This window comes from Sus scrofa, chromosome 3, assembly GCF_054392235.1.
Source record: "Sus scrofa isolate SSC_HxYL_T2T_F1_AM1 chromosome 3, Sscrofa_HxYL_maternal_Yorkshire_Landrace_v2.0, whole genome shotgun sequence".
In the NCBI taxonomy this organism is placed as follows: domain Eukaryota; kingdom Metazoa; phylum Chordata; class Mammalia; order Artiodactyla; family Suidae; genus Sus; species Sus scrofa.
Window position 1 is genome coordinate 98,407,675 of NC_139385.1, and position 26,039 is coordinate 98,433,713.

Consider the following 26,039-nt stretch of genomic DNA (forward strand, 5'->3'; position numbering starts at 1 on the left):
TAACCTATCTTGTTAATTTTACTTAGACTTTCCTCTTGGCCTTTACAGTTCATCTCACATGTAGTAATTATCTGCTTATACTCTGCCTATTCATTATATATGTAAGTGTGTAACATTTTGAAGAACTTTAATGTGCTGAGCCTTTAGTTGAAAAAAAATTTATTACAGTTGATTTACAGTGTTCTGTCCATTTCTGCTGTATAGCAAAGTGACCCAGTTATACATATGTATACATTCTTTTTCTCATGTTATCTTCCATCATGTTTCATCACAAGTGGTTGGATATAGTTCCCTGTGCTATACAGCAAGACTTCATTGCATGTCCACTGCAAATACAATAGTTTGCATCTACTAACACCAAACTCCCAGTCCATTCCATTCCCTCCCCTCCTTTTGGCAACCACAAGTCTGTTCTCTACATCTTTGAATTTGTTTCTGTTCTGTAGATAGGTTCATTTGTGCCATATTTTAGATTCCACATATAAGTGATACCATATGGTATTTGTCTTTCTCTTTCTGACTTACTTCACTTAGTATGAGAATCTCTAGTTCCATCCATGTTGCTTCATCCATGTATGAAGAAGGTGAGTTTTATCAGTATGAAGCCTGTATTAAAAATTCATGTTCTACCACTTATTAATTAAATGCTCTGGGTCCAGTCATATAAGAACTGATTCTCATTTTCTTGTCTGAAAGCCTCCCTCATAGGGTTTTAATAATTGAAAGAGATGATGTCTACAAACAGTATTTGGCATAATGTAAGTGCCCAGTAAAAACTGACTTAGGAAATAAGGGATATGTGAAGAATATAGATCATAACCTGGAAAACATTTCTAAAACATCTAAACATCTCTCGGGGCTCCAAAGTGTGTAGCTTTCAGTCTTTTTTTTTTTTTTTTTTTTTAGTTCCTCTTATAGTGTTCTCATAATGACATAGTTTATAAGTCACATGAAAAATTGTAGGAATATGAATTTGTTGTTAATGTTTGGCACTTAAAAAAAAAGTGCTTCAGGAATTCCCTTCATGACTCAGTGGTTAACGAACCTGACTAGGATCCATGAGGATGTAGGTTCATCCTGGCCTCGCTCAGTGGGTTAAGGATTTGGTGTTGCCTTAAGTTGTGGTATAGGTCACACATGTAGCTTGGATCTGGCGTTGCTGTGGTTGTGGTGTAGGCTGTCAGCTGTAGCACCTATTTGACCCCTAGCCTGGGAACTTCCATATGTCATGGGTGTAGCCCTAAAATGCAAAAAAGAAAAAAAAAATGTTTCTGGGAAGATTCATTTCAAAAGACTGGTATGAATAAATATTTAAGTCTCTCTCCTCCGCAGTAAATCAAGATCGAAAAAGGAAGCAGACATTAAAAATTTTGTATTTAGCACAGCATAGAATCTCACTGATTTGGACCCACTGATTGGGAATTTGAATGTAAGACTGATGTTATTTTGTATTTTGTGAAGGGAAAAGAGAAATCATCTAATGCCTATTTACTGGTGGTAAAACTGAGGTCTGTAGGAAGTGGAGTCTCATCCAGAGTTATCCCATGCATGGCCAGTACTAGGATGTGGGTTTCTTGAGTCCCAGTCACTGATATTTTCTTGTACCATAGCATGGAAGTCATAGATTACTTACAAATGATTCTTACCTAGTCATTGAAATTATTCAGACATTACCTCTATTTTCTTAGGTAGTTTGATAGACATTAAAATATGTTGTACATACCTCTAAGATTAAAGTCATTAATTTCATAATCAAGTTTTATTGACTAGTTTTCAGTGAAGGAAGAGTGAGGATTATTGGCATTTATTTATATCACCAATAGTGATTTTGAAGGTTAATGAATATTTTAGAGCACTTCGAGAAGCAGACATTTTTATAAAGGAGTGTTTATTCATATAAAAACAGATTTGGGGTATACCTTACTTGCTTATTCCGCTAGGTTATCAGCTTTTATTTGCCCTATAATAATGAAAACTCATCTAAAGTTTTAAAATCCTTTTCCATGTGGTTTATAAAGTAACATGTTTGTGATATAACACAGCAGTACAATTTGTTAGCTTTAAAGCTATTCACAGGTTCACATTTTCTTTTCTTTTTCTTTGTATATTTATTATTTAAATACCTGGATAAGAAAGGTAATAGTAATTGTGGTTGTATTTATAATCACAAAAATAATAATTTATAATAACAAATAACAGCCTTGACTTTATTAAGAATTTATTACATGTTATATACTATATTAAATGCATTATATTATCTTATTAGTGAAGAATTTTGTTAATTTATTATCTCACTTAATCCTCACAATATCTCAGTAAGATCATTCCTATTTGTATATGTACTTTATAGATGAAGAAGCTGAAGTGTGAAGGGATTGAGTGACATGCCTGAGGTCATATAGCTAGTAAGTTTTGGAGTCTAGGTGATTCACTCCAGAGTCTAAACGCTCTTCTCTTGTATAAACCCACAGGAGGAGCCTCTGGAAAGGATGTTACCAAATGCTATCTTTGTCATTGCTTCCCCTAACTCTCTGTGTACCCTGTTAAAAAAAAAAGAGAGAGAGAAACATTAGTTACTACAGCTGTTGATAGTAGAGACTGATAATTAGGCCTGTCCCATTAGGTTGTTTAGATTCCCTAGCCATTCTTTAAGACCCAGCCAAATTTCTTTCTCTTTCAAAAAAGTCTTTTAAAATTTCCTCTAGTTTTTTTGCTTTTCTAAATTTTCAACAATATTTGTGGTATTTATTTTATAATTTATTGATAATTGTTTTTATGTCTCACAACTTTCCTAAAATTGTAGTGTTTTAGAATTGGACACTGCTTAAAAAAAATCCGTGTCTTCTTTTTCAGGTTTTCTAATTCATTCTATTAGGTTGAGTTTTTGAAGTCTTAGCTCAGTAGGTGTTTGCTGAATGTCAGAAAACTATTAGCATTGCTTTATTCAGTGTTCATTATTTATCACCTAGCTACACTATTTCAAGTTCTGGTCAGATCACGGTTGAGCTAATACATTGAAATAGTAGTAGAGTAGAACAAAACCGATGTAGATGTTTTAGACAGAGTTGGGGGCGAACTGGAAATGGAGGAATTTTAATAAATAGCTGAAATCAGAGTTTGAAAACAAAGCTGTAAAAATCATAAGATACTAAATTAATAGCATTCAAATGAAGTCATACTTAGGAGAATGGAATAAATGTTCCCTAAACATAATGTTGAACCCCTGCTATGTGCGACATGCACTGTGATGGGCAATTAAAATACTTTTTTTTCTTTTTTTGCTTTTTAGAGCTGTACCCACAGCATTTGGAGGTTCCCAGGGTAGGGGTCAAATCGGAACTACAGCCGCCAGCCTGCACCACAGCCACAGCAAAGCAGGATCTAATCCGCATCAGTGACCTACACCACAGCTCACGGCAATGCCAGATTCTTAACCCATTGAGCGAGGCCAGGGATTGAACCCACGACCTCATGGTTCCTAGTCAGATTCGTTTCCGCTGCGCCATGGTGGGAACTCCCAATTAAAATATCTTAATGAGTACTCATATGATATTTACTAATAGGAATTCGGGGCTTCATAATAATATCTAATGTTTTACAGTTCACATAAATAATTTTCCCCACACAAATACCCTTAACAGTAAAGTCTTAGAGTGACCAGAGCAGCCCCTAGAAATATAATTTTTCTTTGTCACCATCTTCATCTTAAAACTAACATGTATTTAAAATTGTACTCTAGTATATCTATATTTATTTTACTCTAAGAATGCTCCCCCTAACTTGACTGTTTGCAATCCAGAAAGAGATGAATTATGTTTAGCCTGTGGATTCAGGTACCCTGCAGAATTCTTGGGTTGTGCATAACCTGATCTTGAGACCACAGGCTTATGGTTATTTGATCCCTACAGTGGCCTGTAGCCATGGGCCAAGAACAAACTTGCTAGGTTAGGCTTTGTCTGACTGCTTACTATTAATAAACATTATATAACAGTGTAACACATTTAAGTTTTCTTTTTTTCTCTTTGACACCTAAATTTTTATGGCACTGCACTTTCCTGCTCCTGGAGGGAAATAGCTTTCCAGTTAATCCAAAGGCAGTTTCCCTCTGTTACTTGCTTTGTAGGAAATTGTTGTATTAATGACAGCCAGGTTAAGTTACAATTTTGTTAAGTTTCTCAGAGAATCTCTTAAAAGCAGTGCTATAAATCTCATGTGTAGTTTCTAGTGAAGTTGTGATTTCTCACCATGTTTTGAATTAGTGGTTTTTCTGCAGATAATTTTTTTGTCAGTGAGGAGGTATCTTACTCAGTGAGTGTTTGTGTTAAGGTTTTTTTCTGTTGTTTGAATATATATCATGCATTTTATAAAGATGAAAACCCTTAAGATGATTTTTAAGAAACCTCTTGTTTTGGATTAGAGTTTTGCTATGCTGGGCTTGAGATTTAATCGTATTGTATAGCCAGGATGATTTGGATATGTAGGAAGTAGATTTGAATGAAAAACATTTTATGGTAGATAGAGACCGATATTGATACACTAATACACAACTTAGGATGGATTTAAAATTTAACTTATAAAGTTAATCTTTCTTAAATATTTTAGGTTTCAGTTTTACTTTATCTAGAGGCCTTTTTATTTTTGTAGGTGGCATAAATATAAATGTGCCAAATACAAATGGGGAAAATTAAATACTAATTTCTGATTTCTTCTTTTTGAATTTTTAGTTGTTGACCTCCTCTACTGGAGAGACATTAAGAAGACTGGAGTGGTGTTTGGTGCCAGCTTATTCCTGCTGCTTTCGTTGACAGTATTCAGCATTGTGAGTGTAACGGCCTACATTGCCTTGGCCCTGCTCTCTGTGACTATCAGCTTTAGGATATATAAGGGTGTGATCCAAGCTATCCAGAAATCTGATGAAGGCCACCCATTCAGGTGAGATGTCTGGAAAACAAGGCACATATTGGTAGCGCTGTAAACAGGATTAGTATCGATTGAGACTTCATTCTGTTATCTGTAGTGTACAGACATGGGTCTTTTACTGCTTAGAGGTAATTGCAAATTTTGGCTCAAAACCTATACTAGAAGCATCTGCTTTTGAGATTTCCTAAAGGTCATTTCATAGGCTTATGATGGAAGAAAAGACTGGGTTTATATATCATTAGCCTAACTCTAGTACTTTTTAGTAATATTTATTTATTAGAAGTAGGTATTGGTTATCTAATTTTACTTTTTTCAAAGCTGTATCTTTTTAATGTGTTTGGGATTGGTGAGAGTCATATTTTCTTAATTGCTTATTTTTTATGCCATCTGATATTAGAAATACCTTTCTTTCCAATAGTATGTTTGTTTTTCTGTTACACTTCGTCATCATGTCTGTCTTTTCTTACCATTCCTTCTCTATGTAGTTTCTTCTCATTCCGTAAAACATTACTTTTGGGTATACTTTGGAGAACTCCTTTATTTCAGAATCTCTTAAGTGCTGATGGTCTCTAAACTATCATCTTCTTACCTTATTTTGACCACTACACTGTAGTATTATATATCTGATTGCTAATGGGATGGACACACCTCAGCTTGGGTCTTCTGACCTCACTTCATACTCAGCAAGTTCCCCATCTACAGCCCCTTTAAAAATTGAGATATGGAGTTCCCGTCGTGGTGCAGTGGTTAACGAATCCGACTAGGAACCATGAAGTTGCGGATTTGATCCCTGGCCTTGCTCAGTGGGTTAAGGATCTGGCGTTGCCGTGAGCTGTGGTGTAGGTTGCAGACGAGGCTCGGATCCCGCATTGCTGTGAGTGTGGTGTAGGCTGGCGGCTACAGCTCTGATTAGACCCCTAGCCTGGGGACCTCCATATGCCGCGGGAAGCGGACCTAGAAAAGGCAAAAAGACAAAAAAAAAAAAAAAAAAGAAATTGAGATACGTGTAATTCCACATACTATAAAACTCAGTGGTTTTTATTGTAATCACAGAATTGTACAGCCCGTCACCATCTCATTCCAGACATTTTCATCACACCCAAAAGACATTTCATACCTATAGCAGTCACTTCCCACCCAGCCCTGAACAGCCACTAATTCTTCATGTCTTTAAATGAATCTTTTATCTCAAACTTGTCAATTTCTATCCGTAAATACCAGTGTTAGACTAATTTCAGGCTCCCAGTTTTCATGACAACTCTATGAGATAGATAGTACTTCAGTTTACAGACAGGGGAACAAACTTTGAATTCAGTAACTCGAAATTGCTGCTTTAAGATGGCAGAGTTATATTTCATGTGGCATGATATCATATATGTATATGGATAAAGAGTACATATCATAAGGAATATGATTTTTAATTACTTATGCTGAAATATGTAAAAACATTGTCAAGCCAACAATTCTAAATTATCTATAAATTTTACATATTGTTGGATTTTAAAGAAGACCTTTGGGAAAAAATTTATTTTTTTCTTTTTTATTTCCTTCAAGACACGATCTTTAGCTCAAAGGCCTTTTATAGTAAATTCAGCCAACATGCTAGTTGAATAAGCCTTTCGTGCAGTTTTTATAAGTTCTCCAGGCATGCTAGTGAAGTTCACACCGTACAGTGCATATGTAATACTGTGGTCATTGGAAAAGAGTGATGATAGTATTGGCATGGCATTAATATAGCATAATAAATGCTGGGCGAATGAATGTGAACACCCACAAGGTGTCACTGATGAAGAATGCTGCTTTGTGTTTGCCAGCCAGGCATCTTGTCTTGAGCAAGAACAAAAGCAATGGTATAAGGAAGCCAGAATACTAGCTAAAGTTCTATCAGCCACTTGTCTATATTTCTTAAATATGAATAAATGAATAAATTTTTGCTGAGTTAAGGGTAGATGTGAATCTTTGACCATTTTCTTTATTATTATTTTTTAATAGTTATTTCTCTAATACAATTTTTTTCCTACTGTACAGCATGGTGACCCAGTTATACATAGAGGTACACATTCTATTTTTGCACATTATCATGCTCCATCATAAGTGACTAGACATAGTTCCCAGTGCTACACAGCAGGATCTCATTGCTAATCCATTCCAAAGGCAATAGTTTGTATCTATTAACGCCAAACTCCCCAACCAACCCATGTCCCCCCCCAATCTTTGACCATTTTTAACTTGAGAATAATAACTTGGTATTTGTTGGCTAATAACAGTTGTCTTATGCTACACTACTATACTAGTAAAGATATATTCTTAGTCCTTAACAATTTATACTCTAGTAGGAAAAATATGCAAGTATACAGTGTCTTTATTTCAGGGCTGGATATGGTAATTACTATATGAAAAATATAAAAGAAATCATTGTTAGAGTTACATGAGTAAGGTTGGAAGAGCCTTCATGTATGGGTGGGATTTGAGATGCTGCTGACTGAATGGATATGCTGTCACCAGAGGTGAGAAGAGAGCACTGTGGATTGGGAAAACAGTGTAAGGAAAAAGGCAGTAGGATTAAACGTGTTCGATGAATGGCTCAATTTTGAACATAGTTGTGGGAAGTAAGGTTGGACAGATTTAGGAGGGTTCTGGTTGAAAAGTTTGAACAGTAAAACCACAGAATGTTTAAGTCTGAATGGATTTAGGAAGCCTATTTTTCTAATTTTATAGAGTTGGAATCATGACCCAGAGAAGATAAATGCTTTTTGCAAGGTTACATAGCTGGGTAGTAGCAGGTTACCTAATTCCCACCTGAGTTCAGCCTAAATAGCACTATCTAGGATAGCTCAAAAAACTAATCTGGCATTGGCCAAAGGAACAAATTAGGGTGCAAACAAATTAGAGACTGGTTTGGAGACTCTTCCAGTTTGTAAATAGTGAGCACTTAAACTATAGTGATAGCACAGTGAATAACATTGAGGAGACATATTGGGGTGGCATACTGCAGGGGTAAAACATTAAGACAAGGGGTTATCAAAGAAGACTATTATTTCCAGGGTAACTAGTGTCCACAGACATGGGCAGTTTAGGGGGAAGGACTGGATCAGGCGCTCCTTCCAACACATAAGTGAGATTACTTAGCACTTCTTTTTTTTTTTTTAGGATTTTTTTTTTCTTAAATGATTTTTATTCTTTCAATTATAGTTGGTTTACAGTGTTCTGTCAATTTTCTGCTGTACAGCAAAGTGATCCAGTCATACATACATATATACATTCTTTTTTTCACATTATCCTCCATCATGCTCCATCACAAGTCACTGGATATAGTCTCCCATGCTATATACTTAGCACTTCTGATTGGGTTCTGCTCTGACAAGATAAGATGGCTTCTTTGAAACTATAACTAATGAAACAGTTCCTTGCATTCCCGCTAACTTGACTTTTTCCCCCATTACAGTTGTCTTCTTAAATGTAACAGTTCCAGCTATCTTAGTATAGATTGGGGCATATAAAAGCACAGTAACAATTGTGTTTTACTGACATTGCCGCACTTTTGGCAACTGTTTCACAATCCGAGGCTTGCCATACTGGGTAGTTTCCCTTAAAGAAAGATTAGACTGAGAGGGTGTAGTATTTGGAAATGAATGGGATCTTTTTTTTTTTTTTTTCCTTGGGCTGCACCCGGCGGCATATGGAGGTTCCCAGGCTAGGGGTTTAATCTGAGCTGTAGCTGCTGACCTACGCCAGAGCCACAGCAACACAAGATAAGAGCCGCGTCTGCGACCTACACCACAGCTCACAGCAACGCCAGATCTTTAACCCACTGGGCGAGGCCAGCAATGGAACCTGCAACCTCATGGTTCCTAGTTGGATTCGCTAACTGCTGAGCCAGGACAGGAACTCCATGAATGAGATCTTTGTTAGGAAAACCCCATAAGATAGCATTATGTCAAGCTGAAAAACCAAATCCATAATAACAACTACCATTTATTGAGTGCTTCTTTGTGTCTAATTGTGTCAAGCACCTTTACTCATTGAAGTCTCATCATAATCTCCTTTCTATAAAGAAACTGAGGTTTGAAGAGATGAGTAAATAACTTTCAAAAGTTACACGGTCAGGCAGGTGCCAGAGCTTAAGATTCAAGCTCAGATTCATCGGACTTCAAAGTGTATGCTAGTTTTCTATATCTGCATATCAGTGAAATACATCATGCTTGGTGAATTTTTATGCTGCACTTAATTTGGAAAGAGTAGGCTTATATAGTAAAATATTTTATTAATGTCCTCTTTTACAAATACATAGCTGCTGATTGACAGATATCCAGGGAAAACTCATTCCAATCAGTGACAGTTATGATGTGTTTTATTTTCTAGAGCATATTTGGAATCTGAAGTTGCTATATCTGAGGAGTTGGTTCAGAAGTACAGTAATTCTGCTCTTGGTCATGTGAACTGCACAATAAAAGAACTTAGACGCCTCTTCTTAGTTGATGATTTAGTTGATTCTCTGAAGGTAAGTTTATTTGCTTTTCATTTTTTAACATACCCAGAATTCAATATCGAAAAAATTGAGAGTAAAATTCTTTTGTTCTATATTAAAGTAAATGGTGAAGAGGTAATCATTAAACTTTGGTTCTAAATTTCAGAATTTAGTCAAATATTTAAGATGGAGGAAAGTATAATTCCTTTTTAAAGGAAAATAAGTTATAAATTCAAACTTTTAGAAATCATAAAGGTTAGAACTGAGAAGATTAAAGAGAATTTTAATTAATACTGTAAGAATAAAAATTATCTAATAGATTTAATACCAGAAATGATTTCATCTGCTTGATTTTGTTTTACAGTCTAGCACTTAATTTCTTAGCTCGTATGTGATTCATATACACACATAAGCTATTTCATATCTTATACTCAATTTTTGGAATGTTTATTCTGGAAAAGCTTTAATATTTTAAAATACCTCAACTAATTATCAGTTGGTAATCTTTGGCATTTTCTTTAGTTTTTGGATCTTACTACATGGCAGCTGTTAGTCTCACCTTGCAAGTAAGCTTCCCAAAGTTCAGACTGATTCAAAGCAAGCACTAAACCAGTCCCATGATGTGAACACACAGCACTGGGACTGTCAGTGCTTTTTCTTTGCAAAGAACCTGCTGTTGTGTTTTATGTGTTATTGCCTGTGACTTAGGACAGGCTTGTTTCCAATCTAAACCTAGGTAGAAATGTGGTATGGTGGTAATTACCATAATTTTTCTTTTGCAAGAGATATGTGTGAATTTGTAATTTATCATGCACACTGAGAATGTCATAGCAATAAGATGAATGAGCCTTTAGATTCAGCGAAATAACTTCTGAACCTTGTTAGAGTAAGTTTAAATCCTCAAAATGCTTTTAACAAGTATCTTAGCCTTAATAGGCCAGTAACTGGACATTATTTTCAGCTGTTTGCTTTTCTCAGCTTGAGACTTGGAACCTTAGTTACTAATAACATTAATGGTAAATAGTTTACTTTTATTATTATCTTATGTATTAAGTGCTTACATTTAATGACTTATTCTATAGAAGTGCTTTGAAATGATCTGATGTCAGTCTATACAAAGATCATGGTTAGGACATTTGTGATTGATTAGGTTCAAAAGGGAACAAGTAATATTTTAACGTAAATGAACTAGAACCTTTTACACACAGAATCTGGAAGAAACCAGTTCCTATTCTTTGAAGTGATACTAGCAATATATAGCTTGACTGCTGGGGTAGAACATGTATGAAAAAATATTGAGGGGAAAGTATTAGTGCAATTTAAGATGAAAGGTTTTGTGGGTGGGGATTGATTGAGAAGGAAACACTATAAATCATGATACAGAACTTTAAACAGCAAAGGGCCATATCTGAATTGTTGGGCTGAATTCAAAGGCATCATCAAGCTTGATAGAGGAATCATTGTTTTTATAGACTTAATCAGAACTGCAACTGATATAAACTAAAAGTCATCCTTCATATTTGTACAGTATAGCAGTGAAGGCAGCAATATATGTCTATAACATTTTTCTTGAGAAGAGGCATTCTTGAAATCTGTTAGAAATGAAACAAGTTGATCTGGGAATGATTCATTCATTGTGTTCCATTTTACCAGTTAGAGTTTAAAGTTTCCCCTTGTCTTTAATCAAAAGAAAACTTAGTTGTTCTTTCACAGTTTATTGTCATCTAGACACAGTCCTATGTGTAGACAGTTTTGTAGGTGCGAAGGCTAGAGGAGCAAGAAAATGTTAGAGGAGGCCTTTAGAAAACCTTGTAAATCTGATTTGCAGGTGCTTGAAAATAGAATACGAGGAAATTTTATTAATACTTTTATGAGATAGAGAATTTCTTTTTGCTGTTAAATCTCATTTTAAAAGTTTCTTTGGAAAAGTACCTTGGGGTTTTTTTGGTTTTAAGCAATTAAAATTAGAGGTGAAAGTGAGAGAAATTAAGAGAAACTGAACCTGGTAAATTCTTGCCTTCAGTGACTTTGCTAATTTGAAAGTAAAAGGAAGTGGTTCATAATGAGATAGGTTGTTTTCTGGAACACTATCTTTATGAAATTTTCTTATATTTTTAAAACATTCTTTGTTTCTTAGTATTGAAAAAAAAAGGGACTTGCATTAGAGGTATAGTTTACTATTTTTCTCTTTAAGGATTAGAAAAGGAAAAGATAGAACTTTTTGAATGGTTTTCCTGAGGTTTTTTTTTTGGCACATGCAGAGCTCGGGGAAAGCTGCTTGGTGACTTCTCCAGATGGCAGTTCCTCCAGGGCTCCAGGTCAATGACAGCTATTTCAGCATGTGTTTAACACTTAGAATGAACTTCGTGTTTAGGTCTCAGAATCTGTGGGGGCAGGCTATCTGTCTTTTCCTCCCAATGCAAAGTTGATGGTCACAAAGCCCCTGGTGATTGAGGTGCATCCTTTGATAATATACATGAAGGGTCTTCCTTTTGATAAACTTTGTGGTTCTGTTACATGGGGCAGTGGGGGGAGGGACTTTAGTTAAACCTTTTCTGTGTGAGTAGTATAGATTCCATTTGCTTTTTCACCAAAGAAAGGTATTATAGGGTTTTTGCTTAAATATGTCTTATTGAAAAGAGCTGAGAAAAAAACAATACTGTTGGTCTTTATAAAATGACTTAATAGTACTATTGCTTTTCTGAACAGAGTATCTTGAGCATTTAATACTCTTATCCCCCACAGTTTTTGTTTATATAGACAGTAGTTTTTAAAAGAAGATTATTTTCCTTCTGTTACTTTTTGCTTTTTAGCTATAGCAGTTGGTAGGAGAATCAAATTCTTCCCTAAAGCAAGCAAAAACGACTTTTTCAATTCTCTACACAACTTTTTCAGTGTAAAAGAAAAATCAATTTGCACTGTTAAACTGATTTTATTTCCTTATATTCAGATTTTAAATTTTTGGAAAGTTTGCTGATAAATAGCCCCAGTCTTTCCAGTTTCCAAATGAATTTGTGATCTTAATAAGAGTTTTTAAAAAAAGTATAGGAACCAGCTTTTGATTGGGATTATTTTTTATTTTATATGATTCATAGCTAGGAGAATGTAAACCACCCTGATTTCCAAAAAATGCAGTGGGAATTAGTCTCATAAGGTTTTGTTTTGTTTTGTTTTTTGTTTTTTTCTTTTCATTTAGAAAATAGACAGTGTGTCAAGTTCTGTGGCTCATTTAAAATAATAACTTTCTGGGAGTTCCCGTCATGGCTCAGCAGTTAACAAACCTGACTAGTATCCATGAGGACTCGGGTTCGATCCCTGGCCTTGCTCAGTGGGTTAAGGATGTGGCGTCACCATGAGCTGTGGTGTGGGTTGAAGTCGCAGCTCAGATCTGGTGTTGCCGTGGCTGTAGTGTAGTCCGGCACCTGCAGCTCCAATTTGACCCCTAGCCTGGGAACCTCCCTATGCCATAGGTGTGGCCCCCAAAAGACAAAAATAAATAACTTTAAATTTTGAAAAAAGTTTCTCTGTAACTCACTGACTTTATAAATGTTTCATATCCTCAAATTTATATGATGTACATTTCTAGATTCTAGGTCATAATTGCCACTACTTCTGTTTGAAACTGTCTTCCTTAGAAACTGAAAATTTTAGAGCCACTATTCTTAGCATATTCTTTTCTTCTCCTTGCTTATTACCATCGTGGTGGGCAGTGTGAGGGAGAGGCTGTTTTATCAAATATGATCAAAGAAATAACTGAACCCCACAGTTCATTAGGCCTGTTGGAAAAGATCTGACATGAGATGGTGGTTACTCTTGTGCCTGGTCTAGGTCTCCTTTTGGACAAATAAAAATAAGACATGTTCTGCAGATCTCTTGGACAAATAAAAATAAGATATGTTCTGCAGATCTCTCCTTTTAAATTCTTTCATACAGTTGACTCTTAAAATGACACACACACACACACTCACACAGTTGAAAATCTGTATGTAACTTGTAGCAGGCTCTGTAGATCCACAGTTCTTCCTTATCCGAGGTTCCTCTGTATCTGCAGTCCCTCTGGTATCCCTGGTTCCATATTGATGGATTCATCCTACTGTGGACCTGTAGCACTATAGTATTTACTTTTGAAAAAAATCTGCTGACAAGTGGACCTGTGAAGTTCAAACTCATGTTGTTCAAAGGTCAACTGTAATTGTTCCATTTGTTTTGCTCCTTTGCACTTAACTGCAAGCTTCTAAATCCTAGAAAAGATTTCAAGTGTCCATAGATTGAGCAAAAATCCATTTCCCAAAAAGATTAATTCTAGTCAAACATGGGCAAAAATCACTAACAAAATATTTCCATTTCCTTTCACTAGGACTTATTTTAAACATTAGTATAAAATTTTACCACAGCCAAACGTTTTGAAGTCCTCAGGATTTGTTTTAAGGTGGGTTTGTTCCATTGAGTGCCAGACAGAAGGCGAGGGGAAGAGAATAAATGAAAGGGAAGTAAAGGAGGAATGTTCTTAGTAAAATTAGGCTGTGAAAGCTGTATACGTGTCCTTTTCTTGGAGAACCTAGTGTACAGTACTTTATTAGTCTCTGAGAAGTCAGAAAGAGGCTAGATCACTTTATTTAACCTAGTGATATTTGTCAACCTTGTTTAAATAACACCCATTACCACCAGAAAACTAGTGTAAGATAGTCGAACAAATTTAAACAACCTAGTTAAGATTTAATTCCCTTTCAGTGACTGACCTTCTGTTTAAGGCCTCTTTGATAGGGTCTCTTATATTAAAGCACTAGTTCTGTCTTGGCTGCACATTGGAACTTCTGGGGAGCTGTAAAATGTACTGATACCTGAGAAGGGGAAGGGGTGGGGGTCCCATCCCCTTAAATTGTGACTTAATTTTCTAAGGGTACTTCTTGGAGAATCACAGTTTTTAAAAACTGTGGCTTTAAGCTGTACACCATGGGCTGTAGTTTTTCCCCCAGTAACTTCTCCCTGACCCCTTCATAAATGAAAAGCAGGAGTTCACGTTGTGGCATAGCAGAAACAAATCCTGACTAGGAACCATGAGGTTGCAGGTTTGATCCCTGGCTTCCCTCAGTGGGTTAAGAATCCGGCATTGCCATGAGCTGTGGTGTAGGTTGCAAATGCAGCTTGGGTCTGGCATGGCTGTGGCACAGGCTGGCAGATTCAACTCCTAGCCTGGGAACCTACGTATGCCGTGGGTGCGGCCCTGATTAAAAAAAAAAAGAAAAGAAAGAAAAAAAAAAAAAAGAAAAGCAATGAAAATCTCCACTGGGTTCAGCTTTAGGACTTCTTGAGTAAGGCTTTAAGCTTTATTGGGCAGGGGGGTCTACCTTTTGAAATCTTAAAACCTCAAGAAATAAAGTCTATAATTTCATTTACTAGATACTAAAACCAGATGTGTTTTAGGGAAAAATTCTTTCTTTTTTCTTTTTTTTTTTGTCTTATCTAGGGCCGCATTCGTGGCATATGGAGGTTCCCAGGCTAGGGGTCAAATTGGAGCTACAGTTGCCGGCCTACACCACAGCCACAGCAACGTGGGATCTGAGCCACGTCTGCAACCTACACTACAGCTCACAGCAACACCGGATCCTTAACCCACGGACCGAAGCCAGGGATGGAACCTGCAACCTCATGGTTCCTAGTCAGATTCGTTAACCCTGAGCCACGAGGGGAACTCCAAGGGAAAAATTCTTATTTTTTTATCATGTGGCTTTGAGTGATGAAAGACTGGATTCTTTAACATAGGAATTCTGTGACTTCGAGTGAAAATAGATGTTAAAATTGTAGAAAATTTCTAGCTGTAGTTGTCTGAATATCAGGCAAACCATACTGTTCCAGAATTCAGTTTGAAATCTGAAAGTGAGCAAAAGAGGCCTGAACTCCAGAAATAACTGACCCAAAAGAACATTAAAATCTAGCCCTCAGGCTCTAAGGCATTTATTAACATACACATTTTGACAGTTTCCTTTCTGGTTTCTTCGGCTGGGAAGAAAAATTAGACAGGAAATGGACTGAGGAAAATGTAGAGAGGAGTGTGATACTAATGAATGAGGCTGGAGATGTCAAAAGTCAAATAATTTTCAGTGTTTAAAAATTCAGAAAAGGTTTGAAAATGTCAGAATTGCCAAAGTATTTTCTGAAATTTTGTTAAGTCCTCTCCTCCCATTTTCCTTAAAAATGCCCCTGCCCCCACACCATGGAGACACCATCTAATAAAATATCTGCAGAACTTTTCTTTGAGGTATGTTTGATACACACTTAAATCGAATTCCCTAATGGCCCTGGACAAAAGACAAAGACATGGCCCTTGGCCTTCTTCCAGTATTTATTAGACCTTGATCGTACTTGGCTCTCTTTCCTCAGTCTCATTACTGCCCAAAGAGAGATGAGCTTTGACTTCCACGGTTAACGTGCATTGGCTACAGTGTTGCCAAATATTTGCCATGGAATAGCGTAGGATTTATAGGTTTAAAATGTTTATTGACCTTTTCCCTGCCTCTTTATCATTATGTGCACATTCATGACCATCAATAGTTAACTATGTAGGTGGTTTTATCAGATAGCAGAGCAGAGATTCTGGAGTCAAATAAACCTGAGGTCACTGTCACCTCTGGTCTGACAACTTGTTTAACCTTTCTATCTATGTCTTGGTTTTCTCTTCTATGGGGACAATAACAGTATTTAAATTTAGGGGTTATGATGAGATCAACAGTATGTATGTATGTATGTTCGAAAAATGGTTAGTTGCTGCTGTTATTATGTAACAGTTTCAATAGTCCTGCAGTTGTTAGATGCTAGTTCTTAATTATTACTCCTTTATCTTCTGATGGTGTGTTTTCTGGAAACCCTTGCCCAGGATTTTTGTTTTGGGCTCCTGAGGTGTAAAATTTTCTCCAGACTTAGCTACAACATTTAAAAATTCTGTGATAGCACATAAAAATGTGAATTTCTAGTTTCTCTGTTAAAATGGGAATATTTGGCAACACTGGCCTGGAATACTTGCTTTGCAAGTCTCTGAGCTGGATTGTGGATGCCTTCTTGAGAGGGAGAATGCATGTATCTACTTGCCTTGTCCTCACCCAGGCTCCCTCATGCATTTATGTCACCTGCCTGGCCTCAAAGACATTCGAGGCTTCCCTCCATTCTCTTCACCTCTGGATAGCCTGGCTTTTAGAAAGAATGTCTTCCAAGAGACAAATCTCTGTGGATTTCAAGTGCAGACTTGTCAGTGACTTAATGACCAAATTAGGACTTATTTTTTGTTTGTGTGTTAGTTTCTGAATTTTGTCATGATAAGAGGGTTTTCATTGCTGAAGCAATTTCTTCTACAGTGTAGAAGGTTGACTCTTTTCCCTTTAGTCTTGGGGATGGTGATGGATGAAAATAGCTCTGTTGCTCTATGGTAAACTTGCTCAAGTGCAGAAGTTATATTTAGCTTCTGCAATAGGAATCTGTAAAACTATGTGAGAGGGAAAAGGCTAATTGCAGTCATGCTTTAAACCTTTCTACTAGTGGTTCCATAGCAGTTGCTAAGACCTGGACAGCATTTAATTTTTTGATTTTCAATTGACAAGTGTTAAGTGCGTTTCACAGGAGTTCCTGTGGTGGCTTAGTGGGTTAAGAATCCGACTAGTATCCATGAGGATGTGGCCTTGGTCCCTGGCCTCATTCAGTGGGGATCCGGCATTGCAGTGAGCTGTGGTGTAGGTCAAAGATGGCGTTTGGATCTGGTGTGGCTGTGGTGTAGGCTGGCAGCTACAGCTCCAATTTGACCCCTAGCCTGGGAATTTCTATATGCCAAGTGTACCACCTTCGAAAGACCAAAAAAAAAAAAAAATTGACATCTATTCACTTGAACATTAAATTCAGTTGTAGGAGTAACCAGAGCGTTGCTATTTGTAGAAATGACACTTGGTGGAGGAATCCAAAGTGTCTTCCTAAGCTGCAGTAAATATACTTCTTTCAGTTTGAATGCCTTCATTACTGCTCAGTACCCAGCTCATCATGGGCATTCAGTCAGATTTGGTGAATGAATGAATACGTGGCCAAAGATATGATTTAGATCAAGGGTCGGCAAACAACCGAGAGCTAAGAATGGTTTTAATGTTTTTAAAGGATAATATTCAAAGAATAGGTAACAGAGATCCCTTATAGCCCACAAAACTGAAAATGTTTATTATCTTACTATCTTTCTTTACAGAAAAAGTTTGCTGATCCCTGCTTTAGATGATGGATGTGCTAACTCCTCTTTCCTCTCCTTCTTTTCATTTATACTGTCTCACTGGTACCTAAATAGTGGCTGTAGAGGGTGGCATCACATACATATGTTTGTAACCTACTAAATAGGGCAGAGCAATTGCTAGACACATGAAGGCTTTTAATGAGAAGCAAAGGAACTCCTAATGATGAATACTTAATAAAGGCCGGACTGGACTTTGTGTTTATAAGTCTTTAAGAACTGCTTTGAACATGTCATTGAGTCTTTTACTATATGATGTCACCAGGTTTCAGAACTGGAAGAAAACTTTGAAATCCTCTTGTCCAGCCATTCATGAGTATGGAGAAGTTCTCAAAATGGAATCACTTTTTAGAAATGAGGCCTTTCCTAAACTGCTGTATTCGACAATTTAAAACAAAAGCAAACCAAATTTTGAGACCAGGATTACTAAAATAGAGTTTAGTCAGTTCACCGCAGTTCCCAGTCCCTGGAGGGACAGTGAACTATGACAGTATAGTCTGAACTCGGGCAAGTTATTAAACTTTTCTATTTTTTGGTATCTGCATCTGCTGTGGTAATGATAGCAGAACCTATGTCCTAGAGTTGTTAAGAGAAATAAATGAGTTATACTTGTAAAGCATTTAACACAGTGCCTGGCACTAATATAGTAAGAACTGTATTAGTCTGTGTTAAATAAAGAAGGCAGTGCCTAAATAATGGACAGTTTTTATTAATAGGCATAAAAGTTTGAGGAGTCCTCATTGACTGTTAAACCATGTATCACTGGGGAGACAGTGCCTCTAATCCTTAATAAAATGCTTAATAAAATAAATCTGAAATCTAGTTTCCTTGAGCCATTATTGATTATTCAGATGTCTGAAATTTTAATGTCTGAATAATTCAGCTCATATAGATCTTTTTTTTTTTTTTCTTTTCTTTTTTTTGTCTTTTGTTGTTGTTGCTGTTGCTATTTCTTGGGCCGCTCCCGCGGCATATGGAGGTTCCCAGGCTAGGGGTCGAATCGGAGCTGCAGCCACCGGCCTACGCCAGAGCCACAGCAACGCGGGATCCGAGCCGCGTCTGCAACCTACACCACAGCTCACGGCAACGCCGGATCGTTAACCCACTGAGCAAGGGCAGGGACCGAACCCGCAACCTCATGGTTCCTAGTCGGATTCGTTAACCACTGCGCCACGACGGGAACTCCGTCATATAGATCTTGAATCACTTGTTAGTATTTTAAAATCAGTTTTAATAGCTAATTTGCATAATACCTTTCTAGTGTTAGCATTTGAAAGTTAAATACTATATAAGAGCTGGAGGATTAAGGTGTACCTTTGGTATAATTTCTGATCTCAGAGGAAATAGAATCAACTATTTGGTAGTGTAGTCCAGAGAAAATGAATTGAATCCATTAGTTCTTTTAATTAGAATTCTGAAATTCCTGAAATTGAGACTGGAAACTTAGAAGTGAAATATTAGTATTACTTTACCAAGTCTCCAAGGAAAATACCTCTAGTAGTTTGGCATTTAGATGGGATGCTTTTATTTGGAAGCTTAATTAAGAAACTTTATTTGAATTCTGTTTTTAATCATCTCATGTTATTTTCTTATAGTTTGCAGTGTTGATGTGGGTATTTACCTATGTTGGTGCCTTGTTCAATGGTCTGACACTACTGATTTTGGGTAAGTCTACAAAATGAATGAAAAAATACAGAGTAAAAAAATATGGTGTGCAAGGAGCTTAGAGACATTTCAGTGAAGAATATTCTTACATTGTAGGAAAACTAAAGGATGCACGTTACTGGTCTCTGTAAATAAATTGCTGATATGGGTACTGTTTATGGAAATGCTTCTTCAGTTACTGAAGACTACTCCATCCAGCAGTGAGAAACCTGCTCAGGGTGGCCTTAGTTGATGTTGCAGTCATAAAGCTAACCAACCAGGGATGCCTGTATTTGATAAAGTCTGTGTGATGTGATTCGGAGCCAGGAATGGCTCCTGTAGCCTCCTTTGGTTAATTCACTGCTCTGCAGTGGCTCCCCATTAGCAGGTGCTTCCAGGAGATCTTGTGTGTGTGTTTATTCTTTAGGAACACTCCTAGCTCTCCTAGGAGTGCTGCCAATTTGATGACTTTGTAGTGTTTGTTCCCTAAATCATATCAGTCTATTCTAAAGGTTGTGTGTTTCCTTTTTCAGCTCTGATTTCACTCTTCAGTGTTCCCGTTATTTATGAACGGCATCAGGTAATTAAACTGCATATTTCAGGGAGTTCCCATCGTGGCTCAGTGGTTAACAAATCCGACTAGGAACCATGAGGTTTCAGGTTCGACCCCGGGCCTCGCTCAGTGGGTCAAGGATCCAGCGTTGCCATGAGCTATGGTGTAGGTCACAGGCGTGGCTCAGATCCCACATTGGCTTTGGCTCTGGCGTAGGTCGGTGGCTACGGACGCCTAGCCTGGGAACCTCCATATGCCATGGATGTGGCCCTAAATAGACAAAAAGACAAAATAAATTAATTAAACTGCATATTTCAGAATACAGAGCTTACTCTCTTATGTGGAACTTAGAAATGTATCAGTGTCAGTTTCCACAGCCTTATGAAAATGGGAAATGTGGAGGTTTCTTAAGCCTTCGATATGTGAGAACATAGTAATTGTTAGATTCTTTAGCAATGGTAATTTTCCATTAACTTCTCTCTGCCTCTCTTTTAGGCACAGATTGATCATTATCTAGGACTTGCAAATAAGAATGTTAAAGATGCTATGGCTAAGTAAGTATTTAAAATCTGCAACCTTTTTTTTTTTTTTTCCTTTTTTTTTTTACTAAGGATAAGGTGCACTGGACTTTGAAAACAGTGCAGTGTTCTCATATCAAGGCACAACAAATAGGAAATGTCAGTCGGACTTAAAAGTGTGATAGAGTTGCCAAAAGATTTTTTTTTCTAACATTTGGATCATTATTTTTTAGGTTTACTTATATGTATTTAAGGCTTTATGTAAGTCTAATTTGTGAGGCCAGGGTGGCAAATTAGAGCTTGTAGTTTGACAGCCTTAGGATTTTATTTCTTCTATGAGGTGGGCAATATACAAGCAGTTCTTGAAGGACAGACATTTTGAGGCAGAAAACAAAATACTTAAAATTCAAAATATTTACATTGACCTTTTCCCCCTCCTTTTCATTTTTAGAATCCAAGCGAAAATCCCTGGATTGAAGCGAAAAACTGAATGAAAAAGTCTGAAATACTTGTTTATCTAGAGGGGATGTTCATTTGATTCCATGGGGGAGGGTCAGGGAAGAATGAAACCTTGACATTGCAGTGCAGTTTCACAGATCTTTATTTTTAGCAGTGCAGTGTCTGAGGAAAAATGACCTGTCTTGACTGCCATGTGTTCATCATCTTAAGTATCGTAAGCTGCTATGTATGGATTTAAACCGTAATCATTTTTGTTTTTCCTATATGAGGCACTGGTGAATAAAAAAAGATCTGAGAAAGCTGTATATTACACTTTGTTGCAGGTAGTCTTGCTGTATTTTGGGAATTGCAGAGAACGTGGAGCTGAAAAAATAACCCTTTTCACAGTTTGTGCACTGTGTATGGTCTGTGTAGATTGATGCAGATTTTCTGAAATGAAATGTTTAGACGAGATCATACCACCAAAGCAGGTATGAAAGAGCTTGCCTTTCTGGTATGTTCTAGGTGTATTGTGAATTTTACTGTTATATTAATTGCCAATATAAGTAAATATAGATTATATATATATATCTCTATATATAGTGTTTCACAAAGCTTAGATCTTCTCCTTCCCGCTGCCCCACAGTGCTTGATATTTCAGTCATTGATTTTATGTGTGTAGTTCCAAAGCACATAAGCTAGAAAAAGGACATATATTTCCAGGAGCAGTACCATCTGTTTTAAACATGAAACGACGCCATGCAAATAGAACTCCTCAACATAGACTTCATCGCACAGACTTAACTGTAGTTAACTTTGTCACAAACTCTGGACTGAATCTAATGCTTCCGAAAATGTTGTTTGCAAATATCAAACATTGTTATGCAAGAAACTATAAAATGATTTATACAATTGTGGTTTAAGCTGTATTGAACTAAATCTGTGGAATGCATTGTGAACTGTAAAAGCAAAGTACCAATAAAGCTTATAGACTTAAACTATGTTTGGTATTTTGGTTTCACGAACCTGCTGCTGATCAAAAGTATACACAAAGGGGAGCTTTGACTTCCATTAGTGTGTGGTGGCTTGTATGCTCAGAGTGTATCTGCATGTACTTTGAAAACAAAAGAACATGTTTACATAATTAAATTTATTTGACACATACCAAAATGTTTTTAAATTATATATTTTTTATACTTCAATAATTGAAAATAAATTCATGCACCAATATTTTAACATATAGAATACAGTGCAGGATTTATGAACATACATAAAATCATACCATATAAATGCTTACAAATCAGATTTAAGAAGTTTTGACACACAGACACTATTGCTCTTTAAATTTACATGTCATTGATCAGTTTATTGTTCTTCACATTGTTATTTCAATGCAACATCCGATCTGTGTGAAAGGTCAGTGGTATAATATAGGCAGACACGGTTGGTTATCACTCAGCATCACCAGCCACAAGGTTACAGAAAACAGAATTGGGGCTGCATAGGGACTCTGACTGTGGGCCCAGCAACCTATCAGTGGATTAATGTAAGGCATTAATAAATTGGCATATAAAACTAGCTTAGTGATCTAATCCATTTAGAATGCTGAAGCACTTCTGTGGTAAATATTAGTCTATTTAATTGAAAATGCTTCGTTTTCACTTTTCCTCTAAACGGACAACTGCAAATAGCCAGTAACTTAGGGTCCAGAATTTTTTAGCTCACTGACTGGAAGGACTAAGTGGTGTGCACGTGCTTCGAGTCACAGTCCCTCACCCACCTGCCTTCCAGCCCGTGCCATCCGCCCCTCCTGTCGTTGGTGTGGGCCAGGCGTCAAGTATGACTGAGGTGGTTTAGGATGCCTTCTCGCCAATGTTGGCCACGTCACCGTCTGTCATCCAGCCAACTCTGAGGAATGCTAAGCTAGATGATTTTGTCTTAAAATCTTGATTTATCAAATATTGCTTGGGCTTAGGAATTTGCTCTTCAGAGATGTTTAAAATCCAGACTTGACCCGTGCAGTTCACTTGAAGTGAATCACTGGAGTCAAGTCCACCCCACTCTAGGAGTGGGACACCCAGTGCAGCCTCAGGTCACCTCATTTATTACCATTTTAGGTTCAACAAGATAAATCATCTTCCTCCTGCACCTCCTTGAGCCTTTTTTTTTTCCCTTCTGTTTTGTAGTACAGGTTTGTTGAGTCTCTGAAATGTTTTGGATGTTGTAGGTTTGGCACTGAATATAATGAAAACCCATTCTCCCCACCCACCCCTACTCCTGAATTTAAGTGTTTTTGCCGCTCAACTTCAAGTAGCCACTGTTTCCCAAGCAGGTAGTCGATGTCTTTTATTTAGGAAGCCTTGACCTAAACACATGACATGGGTGACAGACCAGGAATCTGCTAAGTGTCCTGTAGCCCTCCTCAGTTGTAAAGTGTTAGCACCATATGTAGAAAGATAATTTGTGGGAGGTGAGACAGCAGCCCACATAACTGGAAGCTTTCAAAGGCACTTAATGGATATAAAACTCTGCAAATGAAACGTTAAAAAATTAAGTTTCTCAACTTGTTTGTACATGGCTCATTTGGTTTTGAAAGCTAAATGTGGAGAATAATATTTCTAGTATTTCAGTGAATCTAACTTAGGCTGTCCTGTTCAACTTCCTTCTTTGTAAAAATTAACATTTTTAAAGTATATAGAAACATAATAGCAAAACATCTTTTGTAAAAGTTTTGATGCAAATTAAAAGCTACATATTGGTTAGGGTAACTGAGGCTTTAAATTTTGTCAGTGGGCTACATCACCAAACAGGATTTCTTTGTCAGTGTAGTTAGTACGTACAGTTTTTAGTCTCAGGAACAGAGGCAAACAGTCTTAACATTTGAGAACTGACCTTCCTTGTTGGCATCACAGTTTTGGAGATTCCACATGATGGGAGCAGTCACACCACTTCACTAGCACTTGGAGCTTGTGCGGCCTGCAGGTCTTTCCCAGCAGCTGGCGTCCAGGAGACGCCTCATCACTGCCTCTGTGGTTGTTGGCTGGTGGTGGCAGCAGCAGTAAAGTTGAGAGGATTCTGGCATTTACAGACACCGCCACACAAATACACTGAAAAACAGAACAGATAGTCATTTTGCAGGGCTGGACCTCAGATTTTTGTCAAGTGACAAAACGACCTTGCCAAGTGCTCCAGAGTCAAGTTCAGGGGATGCATTGAACATTTCAATTTCATTTTCAAAAAAAAAAAAAAGCAGAGATCTGGCTACCAATTAAAGGTCTTGTTTTTTGTCTGGTTTGGCTCTTTCAGTGGCCTGCCTGTCCCTTCTGAATGGGAGGACTTTTGGCAGCTTGACTTGACACTTATCTCTCCTGTTACAATTGGAAAGGCTGTATCAACTGCACTCGAGTAGGAGAGTCTTTCTAGTGCTCAGCACAGAGCCAGGGATCACAGTAGGCTCCCTGACTGCACAGACAGAGGGGCCCTGCACTGCAAAGATTACTTCTAAGCCTTTCCTAAAAGTAATCAAAAGTCCCTTGGTATCTGCTGCACTGGGGTGATGATGTGCTTATGTCTCCGGCTGCTGGCTTGTTCACTGTTTGGCTGGTGCTGCTTTGAATGGGTGTTTGTGCCCCACAGGGCGCAGCTATCAGTACTATCTCAGGGCCCTAAGTGTCAGCAGTGGTTGGAACAGGAGACTGGGGATGGGTGCTCCAGGCTAGCCATCGCAAAGCATAGTGGGACAGTTTTCTACACAAACCTTTTGAGTAATAAGTGGGTTGAAATTCTCTATAGGTGCCTTTTCTATAACCTCAGACCACTAAAACATACCTGCAATGCACACATTTCTTCTTGATCTCTCCAAGAGTTATGCTTGGGCTAAAACGAATATTCTTTTTTTTTTTTTTTTTTTTTTTGTCTTTTGTCTTTTGTCTTGTTAGGGCCGCACCTGTGGGCATATGGATGTTCCCAAGCTAGGGGTCTGAGGCTGCCGTCCTACACCACAGCCACAGCAACCATGAGATCTGAGCCTTGTCTGTGATCTACACTGCAGCTCATGGCAACACCAGAGCCTTAACCCACTGAGCAAAGCCAAGGATCGAACGTACATCCTCATGGGTTCGTTAACTACTGGACCACAACGGGAACTCCAATGTTCATGTTTTGATAAAGCCCTTCAACTGTTAGATGTGGAGAAGCTGAGTGACTTATCTGGTTCCTCCACATTTCAAATAAGAAATGCCCTTGGTGGGGGCACAGAAACAAGCTGTCTTCTCAGAAATGCTGACGCCACCTCTGGAGTAGGCTGGTGGGGTCCTTGTGAAACCCTGGAAGACTAGCCACACCCCTCAGAATAGTGGCACCTTTTTCACAGTGAGGAGTGTATAAAGTCAGCAGGTAGCCCTGGCTCAGGAGATCTCAGAGCTGGTTGAGGTTCTCCTACTACTAACTGGCACTGGGTCCAACACCCCTTATCTGATCTCATGTGTAGAACTCGGTAACATATACCCTGTTGTTTCTTAGGGTGACTGAAGCTCTATATTATTTCTAAATTTCTTTCAGTTATGGATTAGTTATAGTGTTAAGAACTCTGGTGAGGAATTGGAAGTTATGAATTAAAAGGCCTATGAATCAAGGTCATTCTAACCTGACCACTCATAGTGGACGCCGTGGGCTGTCCAACAGCTCGTACTGAAGTCAATTATCTTGGGTCTCTGTCTCACCTACCTGCCCCTCCACCCAGCGATGATCAGAGTAGCTAAGATGTGCCCTTGGCTTCTCACCAATATTACCACAGGTATGCTGGGGACACAGGCCCATCAGGATTTGGGTTGAGAGTCACCAGAGACTAGGAACTTGGAAGGGCCTCACTGAATTTGCCATTTGCTATCCCACATCAGCCCTTCGCTGGGTCCCTGGGAGGGCTGACACCCGAGATGGGGCCAGGAGGGAGTAAAGGCCAGGCCTGGGGCCAGAGGTGGGTCAGTCAGGTGGGTACCTGCAGTCGTCTCCTCCAGAGCTGACCACGTACTTGTCATCATGAGAGAAACGGATGTTCGTCACGTGAGCCGAGTGACCAAAGTAACGTTTGTGTTTGGCCTGGGAGCAAAAATGAAAGAAGATAACTGAGTCCCTGTTCCTTCAGTGACCACAGACCACTTCCAGGGCTCGGTCCCCCCTCCCAGGACCTTCCTGCACGTGGAATTCCCGTTTGGTCTGGATATCTGTCAGCCCGCCCTTCGC

General features: G+C 38.0%; 2 protein-coding genes across 9 annotated transcripts in view; one reads left to right on the forward strand and one right to left on the reverse strand.

The window, feature by feature from the left end:
* RTN4 (reticulon 4) overlaps positions 1–21,796 on the forward strand; it is a 72,121-nt gene extending 50,325 nt beyond the window's left edge. For all 5 annotated transcript variants that reach the window (NM_001375385.1, XM_005662541.4, XM_005662544.2 and 2 more), the window contains 6 exon segments: positions 4,725–4,932; positions 9,283–9,421; positions 19,241–19,310; positions 19,823–19,869; positions 20,338–20,396; positions 20,812–21,796. In NM_001375385.1, coding sequence (NP_001362314.1) covers positions 4,725–4,932; positions 9,283–9,421; positions 19,241–19,310; positions 19,823–19,869; positions 20,338–20,396; positions 20,812–20,854 — 566 coding nt within the window. In that variant the 3' untranslated portion in view covers positions 20,855–21,796.
* A 137-nt stretch (positions 21,797–21,933) lies between these two features.
* Positions 21,934–26,039, reverse strand: part of EML6 (EMAP like 6) — a 285,307-nt gene continuing 281,201 nt past the window's right edge. For all 4 annotated transcript variants that reach the window (XR_014841946.1, XM_021087539.2, XM_085019292.1 and 1 more), the window contains 2 exons: positions 25,795–25,895; positions 21,934–23,905 (listed from right to left, as the gene is read on the reverse strand). Coding sequence is in view for 3 of the 4 variants with exons in the window: in XM_021087539.2 (XP_020943198.1) it covers positions 23,881–23,905; positions 25,795–25,895 (126 nt within the window). In the remaining variant the exon portion in view is untranslated. The remainder of the gene's footprint in view (positions 23,906–25,794; positions 25,896–26,039) is intronic.